Here is an 11,575-nt window from a genome sequence, read left to right on the forward strand (position 1 = left end):
CATTAAACTAGTGATAGATTAACATATTGTAAGGCAGCAAGGTAATTTTTCAGCCCATTTCTCTCTTACTGGCAGGCAGAAATCTAAAGTTACAAAAATAGTTCAAAAAGGCTGTCAAATCCTAGATATATGAGACTTTCTAGAAGACCTCCACTATTCCCAACATACATCTCCACAACTTCATATTTCTATTTCTTGTCCCTGCCCTCTGGGCTTTTCTTCTACTTATCACCATACCTCATCCTGTTTCCATTTTCCCCTCACCCTCCCATCTCCCACACAAGTACTTCCTTCCCCCTGTCTCCCATAATTGTTTTGTTCCCCCTTCTAAGTAAGATTGAAGTATCCAGATTTGGGTCTTTCTTCTTGTTAAAATTCATATGGGTTGTAAGTTGTATCATGGTTGATGTTGCCTAATGGGCACTTATAAGAGACTACATGCCATGTATGTCCTTTTAGTTCTGGGTTACTTTACTCGGGATAATATTTTCTAGTTCTGACAGCCTTCTGTGATCAGTAGAGCAGCTGGGATAGGAGTCTTCCTGCTGTCATTTGCACCAGGGAGAGGGCTGGGGGGGGGGTGCTCCATAGCCTTCTGTGCATAGCCTGCCAAGAGGGAGTGATCTCCCAGCAGGCTTTCACTTTTGAGTGCAGAAGTGAGATCTCTACTTTCTCTCTGGAGGGGAACCAGCTAGGAATACACAGGGCCTAAGGTCAGTGGAGCAGCTGGGACAGAAGTCTTCCCACTTGCTGCCATTTGCACCAGGGATCCAGGAGATTCCACAGTCTTCTGTGCATAGCGTGCCAGGAAAGTGAGAGATCTCCCAGTAGTGCTTTCACTTTTGAGTTCAGAGGAATAAGGACACGGGCTTACAGGCCCACAGGAGAAACAAACTCTAGCCAGAGACAAGAATACCAACTACCACCAGATGGCAAAAGGCAAGTACAAGAATCCTACGAACAGAAACCAAGGCCACATTGCAACATTAGAACTCAGTTCTCCCACCATAGCAAGTCCTGGATACCACAACATACCAGAAAAGGAAGACTTGGATTTAAAATCGTATCTCATGATGTTGATAAAGGGCTTCAAGAAAGACTTAAGTAACTCCCTTAAAGAAATACAGGAGATCATCAACCAACAGGTAAAAGCCCTTAAAGAGAAAACACAAAAATCTCTTAAAGAAATACAGGAGATCATGGGTCAACAGGCAGAAGCCCTTAAAGAAAAAACACAAAAATCCCTTGAAGAATTACAGGAAAACACAATCAAGTGAAGGAACTGAACAAAACCATCCAGGATCTAAAAGTAGAAGTAGAAACAATAAAGAAATCACAACGTGAGATATCTCTGGAAATAGAAAACCTTGGAAAGAATTCAGGAGTCATAGATGCAAGCATCAACAACAGAATACAAGACACAGAAGAAAAAACCTCAGGTGCTCAAGATACCATACAAAACATTGACTCCAAAGTCAAAGAACGAGAAGACCAAACCTAAGGATTCTAGGTATAGACAAGAGCGAGGATTCACATCTTAAAGGCCAAGTAAATATCTTCAACAAAATTGTAGAAGAAAACTTCCCTAGCCTAGAGAAAGAGATGCCCATGAACATACAAGAAGCCTTCAGAACTCCAAACAGACTGGACCAGAACAGAAAATCCTCCCAGTACATAATAATCAAAACACTAAATTCACTAAACAAAGAAAGAATATTAAAAGCGAGGATTCACATCTTAAAGGCCAAGTAAATATCTTCAAAAAAAAAAAATCTGTGTTGTTTCTAGCCTCAGGCTATTACAAATAGGGCTGCTATGAACATGGTACAGTACGTGCCCAAGTGGTGTGGTGGGGAGTCCTTTGGGTATGTTCCCAAAAGTGGTATAGCTGGGTCATCAGGTAGAAGTATTTCCAATTTTCTGAGGAATCAACAGATTGAATTCCAGAGTAGTTGTGCCGGTTTGCAATCCCACCAGCAACAGACAAGTGTTCCTCTTTCTCCACATCTTTCTCAGCAAGTGCTGTCACTTGAGTTGTGGGTCTTCACCATTCTGATTGGAATGAGAGAGAGAGCACACGCACATGCACACACATGCACAGGAGCGCTGAGGGGCGTGTCCACATCGCTCCCTCTCACCCAATTCCATTGGACACTGGATGTTTCCTGTCTTGTTCCTTTGTTTCTCACACAATCAGTGAGCAGGACAATATTCACATTGCTGTGGGCATGTTGCTTGGGTTTTGGTTTGGTTTTATTTTATTTTATTTTTTTCCCCGAGACAGGGTTTCTCTGTGTAGCCCTGGCTGTCCTGGAACTCACTCTGTAGACCAGGCTGGCCTCAAACTCAGAAATCCGCCTGCCTCTGCCTCCCAAGTGTTGGGATTAAAGGCTGTGCCACCACTGCCCAGCCTGGTTTGTTTTTATTTTAGATAGGGTCTCACTCTGTAGCCCAGGCTGGTCTGGAACTCCCTATGTATTTTGAGAACCCTGTCAGAAACAGCAGGCCAGCTCCCCACGACCAAGAACTGGGGCTCACAGCTGGACAGAAACTTTGCATTCTGCCCTGGACTTCCTGGGGAGGATAGGTAAGGAAATGGGCTAAAGGGAAGCACCCTGCCTAGGGTGAGGCCAGAGAGGGAAGTGACTACAAAAAAGACAATGCCCTGAAATACCACAAATACCTCAAGGTGGGCAGGACCAGGCCAAATGCAGAGACAACCTCCCCATTCGAGTTGACCAATAATTTTAAATGTTGCTCAGGGTAACCAATCACAGTCGTCCAACTCAGATGACCTCAGAACTCCCTGCCAAAATGCTCTAAAAAGGGTGTGCTTTGTGAGCTCAGAGTCCTCTTGCCCGCATGCTGGGGGACCCCAGTGTACACTGGAACAATAAACCTCTTGAAGATTGCAGCGATTCCCGTCAATAAGGCCTTATTGGCCTTATTGAGTGGGGGTCTTCCAAGAGACTCTTACAGTATCTCAAGCTAACTTCTAACTTAAAAGCAATCCTCCTGTGCTGGGTTTACAGGCATGAGCCACCACACTGGTCAAATCACTGTTTTATGGATGTGTCAGATTTCCAGAGCCTAGAAATGACAGCAATCAATTGGCAAGCTGCTCCGCTCTCCCCTTCCCCCTCCTCCCTCTCCCTCTTCCTCCTCCCCTCGCCTTCCCCCTCCTCCCTCTCCCTCCTCTTCCTTCTCCCTTTCCTCTTCTCCCTCTCCCTCCTCCCCCTCCCCTCCCTTTCCCCTTACCCCCCAAAGACCAGGACCTGTGTTGTTGGGAGTGTCTGTAGTTACAGAAGATACTCCAGTCTGAGATTCAAGACACTTCTAGGACAGAATTGGCCTAACTTACTTAGCTGAAGATGGTGGGGACAGGGGCTGTGGGAGAGAGGACAGAGGAAAGGCTTGAATGCCTCGGAAAGAGTTGGGGTTTTGCTGTGGGTTCTGGGGAGTCATCCCAGCAGGGGAGGGACACCCACAGATGGACACATCTCTCCCCATACTTTGCCAGTCTCAGCAACTTGGAAACCCGAAAGTTCTCTGGTAGTGGGAAGAGCAAAATTGACACTTAAAATAAAGCAAGCCCCAGGGCACCCATTCTGTCCCACAAGGAGGCAGATCCACCACTGGGGGAAGGCTGGAAGGAAGCTCATAGAGAAGGGCCTGTGGATGCTGGTGTAGCCAGGAGCCTCCCACAGCTGGGCCAGCTTCCTGCTCTGCTCTTGTGGGTAGAAATTGAGCCTCCTCCTCATCAAGGGGGCTGAGCTGTTCCTGGTTAGCCCTGTGCTGTGGACTCAGTTTCCCTGCTATATCGGGGATTATTCAATCAAGCCAACCCCTTCCTACCCTTTGTGTGTGTGTTTTATCTGTTACTTGTTTTAAGGCATTTTTGTTTATGTAGATGTGTGTGTGCACACAGGCTCTGCTCATGTGTAGGCAGAGCACAGCCAGGGGTTGGGTCTCTCTACCAGGTGGGTCCACGTATTAAACTCAGTGGATAGACTCGGATGGCAAGCACCTCTATCCCTTGAGCCATCTGGCCAGCCCCCACTGTGCCTTCCTGATCTATGATGCCTGCTGGTTTGTCCTGTTCGCAGGAATCACCCACATGTTCGTGCCTGTCGTATGTGGCATTCTATTCCCTGCAAGATCGCAGTGCATGTGACCAACAAGGCATTGGATCTGTCCAGGGTCACGTGTGGGTTCAGCTGCCCCATATCCCTCCAAAGGGAAACCCTTCTTGCCAGCAGGGTGAAGAGGAAGTGATTGGAATAGACACTGTTTTTTTCCAGAAGGTTCTGAGGCTCTTAGTACTGGAGACAGAAGAACAGGTAGGAGTTAGATGGTAAGGCCAGAGGAGGTGGCCGGCCATGTATGTGAAGGACTTAAGTCTGTCAGAAACTGTGGAGGGGGACCTGAAACCAAAGGCATCCAACTGGCGAGTGAGAGGAGGGCTTTTGCCTACAGAATCTTGGGGCATGGTGTGTGTCAGACAATGAGCCTGAGTCCCTTGATGCCTGCTCTACATACAGGTGTAGCTCCTTTTAGGGGATCTTTTAAAACACATGGCCTGGCAGAAGAGGGAGGCAGTCCACAGCTTACAGGATGTAGGGGACGTGGCAGAGGCTGGAATCCTCTGCTGCTGCTGCTCTTAACAAGCTGGGGCTAACATCAGAGTACAGCTGGGTCTCTTTGATGTTGCCCTGGCTAAGCTGGCCTTGAGCTTGTAGGAGCCTCCTGCCTCTGCTTCCAAAATGATACTGAGATTGCAGGAGTGAGACACCACCCCTCCCTTATGTATATGTATGTGTATATGTATATGATATATGTATAGATTTATGTATACAAATATGCATATGCACAGGATTTTATATACATATGCAAATATAAAATTATATACATATAATTGTATATATATATATATGTATATACTTTTTCCTTGAGATGTTTTGGAGAGCCCTCAAATACCATTGGTCCTTGGGAAATGACATTAGCTATCAGGAACTGGCTTGTGTAGGAGCACAAAATAGGAAGGGGGTGGGGACAGTTGACAGGCACCCTTGGAACAGGCACCTAGCCTTCCTTCATGCTGCTGCAGGTAGCCGGGGGCCAGAGGGGGGTCTCCTGAGAGAGAGTGGCTGAACAGCCCACTGTCTCCCTTGTTTTGTTTTTAACTATCCTTCTCAAACTCAGCGCCCATGCCAATAAGCTCACCCTTGAAACCCAGAAGAGCAAAGCCTTGCAGAGGCTGAGCCACTTGCCTTGAGCCGCACTGGTCAGCGGGTTGTTGACATTGCTTTGTTTTTCTCCTGGGTTGACACTGTAATAATATTGCCTGTTTGTTTTCTCTGCAGGCATGTGAGAACCTGGTGTTTTACTCTCACCCCTCCCTGACCTCCTTCCAGTCTTCCCAACAGGGCGCGTCCCACTCTTAGATTAAGCAAGCGCTCGCTGTTTGTGCTGTGCCTGGGGAAATGCCAACTTCCCATTTCTTCTACAGATTTTTTTCTTGGTGTTAATTATTGCCTTGGCTTTCGAAAACAATTTTATTTTAATGTTTGTGTGTTTGCCTGCATGTGTCTGAGAACCACGTGCGTGCAATGTGAGTGGAAGCCAGAAGAGGGCGCTGGATCCCCAGGGACTGTAGTTCCTGACAGTCATGAGCCACTGCTCTGCAGGTGCTGGGAAAGCAAGCCCAGGCTTTGAGTTCTGGCTTGGGGTGGCGTCAGTATTTCGGTACTAGTCTGAGCTGGCCTTGCTGTGATGGCTAATATTGTTAACTTAATTGGATTGAAAAGTGCTGATCAGGTTAGCAAAGGAAGCACTCTAGATGTGTACATGAGGGCGTTTCCACAGAGGACTAAGGCGGGCAGTCTGTCCCTGAATGTGGTGGGCAGCGCTATTCCAGCCTGGGAGCCAGAGGGAAAAGGGGCGGGGCAAGGAGGAAAGCCCACAGTGTTGACTCCTCCCCTCCGCTCCCTTCTCTCCTTTCTTCCTTACTCACCACTCCTACTTCTGGCCACCATGACTTGAGCCCCTCCCTGTCCTGATGAACTGAAACCTCTAGAACCAAGACTGCCACATCAATCATCAATCAAGAAAGCACCCCACAGACTCGCCTAGTGGGCCGTCTGGTAGAGGCATTTTTCCCAACAGAGGTTCCTAGTCTCAGGTGTGCTTACTTGCTTCAGCCTGATAAAACCCTAACTAGAGCACCTCGATCCTGACTTATCAGACAACTCCACACACAGTAAGGACTCACACAACAGTCAGCCGCCATTTCTCAGTCGCATATCTGGGCCACAGAGAGTTTGTTTGATCCTGACTGGAGTAAAAGTAGTTGCAGCAATCCTCAAACTATAGGTGGAGTCTAGTCCTGCTCCTCACTGGACACAGCGTTACTCAGGGAGCGCCCTGTTCACTGTGGCAGGCAGTGAACATCTGCAAGAGGCCCAGTTACTCACGCAGCCCCTGCCCGCTCTGTTGCCACAGGCTCAAAGCCAAGCTTCCCATGGGTAGAGCAGACTGCTGGCAGTGTGCACAGCAAAGAATGCCTGAAGGATGGTTTATTCCTCACACCCAACCCCCAATATTGTAGCTTGAGGCCGCTAAGGAGACACATTGACAAACGAGGAAATTGGTGATAGTGTGTGCTGCGGACCTGAGTTTGCACAGTAAGGACCTGCCTCTGTCCTCTGTGCTCTCCAAGAGCCATGGAGGTAGTGGACTGAAGAATCCAGCCTGTCAAAGATGAGCCAGAGATGTAGTTGTGTTTGCAAAGAAATCTCTGGCGCGTGATAAAAAGCTAGGAAGAACAGAGAGACTGAAATTGAAATATGGACTGGCTACTTGCAAAACACAATGTTTAAAAAGAGGTGGTAACAGCTGTTGAAATTCCAGAGCATGGAATCATGTGTGCTGTCTTACTGATGGGCTGACTGTGCGAGGCTCTGGTGGGAAACAGGATAACTGCATGCGGACCAGGTTTCCAACTTAGTACAAATAGCAGGTGACCCAGAGAGGGCTCAGAGATGGGCCTCAAGGAGTGGGAGAGGGTGAGAATAAACACCCTGGGCCCTGGTGTGCTGACAACCCGCAGCCCCTTCCCTGCCTTGCACCTGCCAAGACACCTCCTCTCTGAATGCAGGATCAGAGATAATGCCTTTCATGAGGTTAGAGAGAAGGACCCTGCACAGGTCTATTTTTAAGGCGAGAGGGGCGTGGCAGGACATCCAGACTGAGACAAAAAGCAAGAAGAAGCAAGAGAGAAGTCAAATAGAAATCAGCAGAGCATCTAGTCACAGCCCACCACCCCAGTAACCCTGTGTACCAAACACCCCGGAACTTCGAGGCTTAGTACAACAACCTTATATTAGTATTTTGTTTGGTTCTTGGAATTTTTGAGACAGACTCTAATTAGCTGACGCTAGCCTCAAACTTATGATCCATCTGCCTCGGCCTCCTGAGTATGGACAAGGCATGAGCGACCATACCCAGCAAACAACTATTCATTATCTTTTGGAGCGAACGTGGGTGGCTGAGGGAGGGAGCATGTTCCTAGCTGCCAACCATCTTTTTAAAGAAGATTTATTTATTTATTATACATAAGTACACTGTAGCTGTCTTTAGACAGTTCAGAAGAGGGTGCCAGATCTCATTATGGATGGTTGTGAGCCACCCTGTGGTTGCTGGGATTTGAACTCAGGACCTTCAGAAGAACAGCTAGTGCTCTTCACCCCTGAGCCATCTCTCCAGTCCAAGCATCTTATTCTTGAGAGTTCCTTACTTAGCCTGAAGCTGGACTAACTGACCAATGAACTCCAGAGATGCCGCTGTCTCCACCTCCCCATTGCTTGGACTGCAGATACATGTCAGTCACCTCTGGTGTGTGACACAGAGCATGGATTCAAACTCAGGTCCTAGGGCACATTCAGGAAGCTCTTTACCAACTGAGCCACCTTCCCGGCTCCAGGGAACCTGACCTTCCTTCCCTCAAGGTCAAGGCCGAGGTCACTGTGGAACGCACTCAGGAAATGTGAACAGATGAGAAATATTCTGCTCCCCTCCCCTCACTCACCTCCCTGAAGATGCCATAGCTCCCTAAGACCTTTGTAGATTCCTGTCACCAAATGGAGCCTGTGACTTGTGGCTCTCCCGTGTCCTGTCTCCTTTGTGGAAGTCAGAGCTCCCATGAATCCTAGCAAACATTTCCCGTGGAACCCATACCCTGAGGCCATCTCAGTGGCATCTGAAACCAAGCCAGTCCCACTTGGCTCCCTCCTTCAGTTTCCCTGCATGTTTAATTTTTCTGCAGATTAACTTGAATGATGTCACGTGGCATTGCTGCACCTTGGAACATGCCTATCTGGATGTGCTAGCTGGCTGACACTTGGAGCGGTGCAACAGTTTTCTCCAGGGGACATTTCTTTCCCCCCATAATGTGACTGACTAAAATACAGCTGAATCCTGAGAACAGTCAAAGTAGCAGCAAGCGCCAGAGATACTGAATAACTGTTTGTGGCAATACTGATAGTGTGCGGCTGTTGTAGTGACTGGGCTGCATCTCCAGCTAAGCATGCTAAATGGCGGGGCTGGAGCTGTGTTCCACAGGGCCTGGCTGCTCACTGCCTTTCTTCTTTCATTTGAAATTTCCCTTTGTTTGAGATTCTTTTCTGCCTCTTCCCTCCTGCAACTCCATGCAAACCCATGGCTATTGCTTGCTGACTGCAGAGGGAGGGAGCGTGCTTGCTGCTGGGAGAGGAGGAACAGACAAGAGAGGAAGAGGGGATGAGGAGATGAGAGGGAGAAGGGAGTAGAGGGAGGGAGGGAGAGAGGAAAATATTATTTAATGCGAAGTTCTGGGAAGATAAACTAGGATTTGATTTCCATGTGCTTTGATTCTAAATGACTTGCATAGAAAACTTAAAGTCTCCAGAGCACTCCATGGTGCAAATTGAGAGCAATAGTTGCAGAACACCTGCGTAGGGAACAACTCTTTACTCTTGACAAGCTCTGAGCTAGCAGATAAATGACACCCTACAAACTAATTGAGTCTGGTGGTCAAGACCTTGCATGCACATCACATCTAGTCACACTGGAGTCCCAGGGCACAAGGGTCGGCCCCTTCCTCCCAGGAGCCCTTGTAGGACCTTTGCTGGGTTGTGGGACTCCCCGCCCCTGCCGCGGTCCCGCCCCAATTCCCACCCCTCCCGTCACTTCCTCTCCACCCTTTTTAAGCATGGCGGGGAGAAGGCTGGGGCATGGTGATCCCGGTCTTAATGCTAGTCGCGCACCCAGCTCTCCAGAGCATGTACAGCCGAGCGCCCCGGCCGCCGTTCCCCGGTAGGCGCTGCGGGCTTCCCGGCTCCCCGCTGCCCCTGGCACCAGGCCAGGCCTTGCGCCCGGGCTAGAGCTTAGCCGCCTTCACGCCCGCTCCCGCTGCTGCTAGCCGCGCTCTGCCTCGCTGCCTCCCAGGTGCCCGCGCGAGCCTGCCAGCTGCCATCGGAGTGGAGACCCCTGAGCGAAGGCTGCCGCTCCGAGCTGGCCGAGACCCTCATGTATGCCAAGGTGCTGGCGCTGCATTCCGAGGTGCCCGGCCTCTACAACTACCTGCCATGGCAGTACCAAGCTGGAGAGGGAGGGCTCTTCTACTCCGCCCAGGTGGAGATGCTGTGTGACCAGGCATGGGGCAGTATGCTCTGTGCCAAGTTCTTTGTTATCCTTGTGCCTGTTGGATGTGTGTGCTGGGTGTGTATGTGGTGCATGCCCTGGAGTATGTGTGGCATCTTTTTCTGTCTATCCACTTTATTTCCCTGAGATAGGGCTTCTCATCGACCTGGAAACTTGCCGTTTTGGCTAGGCTGGGCTGGCAGGTTCTCAAGATCTGCCTGTCTCTGTTGCCCAGTGTTCGTGTTACTGGCATGCCCAGTCACAACAGGCTTTTTATGGGGGTGCTATGTATTTGACCTTGGGTCCTCACACTTGAGCAGGAAGTGCTCTTACCCACTGAGTCACGTTTACAGTTTTCCATTGTGATCCCCATGATAACACCAAGAGACTATATTCTATTACAGTCCTGTTGTAGCAGACAGGAAGACAGTGGTGCTTAAAGAAGAAGCTGGCTTCGCATCACAAGCCCAGTGTAGCAGTGAGGCTTAAATCCAGGTCACATTACAACTTCTGTCTGCTCACCAGGAAGCAACGGACATTATAAGACATGGGAGACAGACCCACAGGAATGCCAACACCTGAGACCTTGTGCCTTGTCTAGACTCCATTCTTTAGAAACGCTTAAGCTAGACTCAAGCAAAGAAGAAAGCAATGAGAAGTGTTAATGGTAGAAGTCCCTTCCTGAGAACCATGCCAGACTTCATGGTGACATTAGCAAGACAGTTTCTGTCCTTTGTAAACCAGACTGTATCTGGCCCATCTCCATTCGCCTCACCTATGTCTCTGCTTTGACCCTTTCCCCTTAGGATGGATGAAAATTACAATCTCTTGCCGCACGGAGTCAATTTCCAAGATGCCATCTTTCCAGACACACAGGAGAATGGAAGGATGTTTTCCGGCCTTTTCCAGTTTGCTAACTGTTCCCAAGGGCAGCAGCTGACAACTTTCTCGAGTGACTGGGAGATCCAGGAAGACAACCGGGTAAGAACTGGCTGCACAGTCTGTGACTTGGCAGAACAATAAGTCCTATTGTCTATGACAACTAAGTCATGGTCGAGGGAGTCAAGAATGCTCGTTTAAATGATGTATCCTCCTGTCTCTCTCCCAGCTTGACACAGAGCAAATGCAGTGCAAACATTATTACATGCTCAAGTGTAAAGCGCTTGTTAAGAATAGGAAGAAGTCAGACGAGGCAAGAGTTATATCCTACGTGTTCCAGTTTGAATTTGAGATGTTCACCTTCCTCTCTGTCAGTCTTGGTGCCCAGCTAGGGTGGGGGGCTGTGGACGTTTCAGAAGATCCACCTACCTGGAGCAGATAAATCACTTGGGCTATGCCTTTGGGACTGGATCCTGCTGTGGCTAGTTCCTGGATTCCTTTTTTTTGCTTCCCGTTTGCCATGAGCCATTGCTACTCCTAGGCTTTGGATGCCCAAGGGTTAGTGCTTGGTAAGGTGTCTTCACAATGTAGGAGCGAGATGAGAGGAGGGCACGCATGTCTCAGGTTCCCCTGATTCAAAAGGGAGACCAAAACCAAAGCCATATTGCACTCATTTGATTAAAATATGTAAATCTCTTGGCCTAGTGCTTGAGAGTGTTCAGTGTCTGTAAGTGTCCATTATGACTGTGCTTGTGACTGACCGTCTAAGGCGCTAAGGCTGTGGTTCTCAACCTGTGAGTTTCCAATGTTGTGATTTATGAGATAGATTGAAACATGGTGGGAAAGAAAATCATTGTGATGTGACTATGATAATGTACTTCGGTTGTTTAAAAGTTCCATGCCTTACTCTGAAATTATATTATTAATTTTTGAATTATTATATGAAAACTCAAGGATGAGACTGTAGTCCTATGGTTGTATATCTCTTTGTCATCCACAAGTCCCTGAGTTCTGACTA

The 11,575-nt window shown here is 48.5% G+C and overlaps 2 protein-coding genes across 2 annotated transcripts in view; both read left to right on the forward strand.

Annotated features, from left to right (window-relative positions):
* The first annotated feature begins 4,079 nt into the window (after positions 1 to 4,079).
* LOC127673819 (coiled-coil domain-containing protein 3-like) overlaps positions 4,080 to 11,575 on the forward strand; it is a 116,874-nt gene continuing 109,378 nt past the window's right edge. Inside the window, 3 exon segments of the mRNA XM_052169565.1 lie at positions 4,080 to 4,340; positions 9,427 to 9,745; positions 10,394 to 10,659. Coding sequence (XP_052025525.1) covers positions 4,080 to 4,340; positions 9,427 to 9,745; positions 10,394 to 10,659 — 846 coding nt within the window.
* Positions 9,251 to 11,575, forward strand: part of LOC127674227 (ankyrin repeat domain-containing protein 26-like) — a 98,595-nt gene continuing 96,270 nt past the window's right edge. The window contains exon 1 of the mRNA XM_052170050.1: positions 9,251 to 9,351. The gene's annotated coding sequence lies outside the window, so the exon portion shown is untranslated. The remainder of the gene's footprint in view (positions 9,352 to 11,575) is intronic.

The sequence above is a fragment of the Apodemus sylvaticus genome, chromosome 23 (genome assembly GCF_947179515.1).
Source record: "Apodemus sylvaticus chromosome 23, mApoSyl1.1, whole genome shotgun sequence".
NCBI lineage: Eukaryota > Metazoa > Chordata > Mammalia > Rodentia > Muridae > Apodemus > Apodemus sylvaticus.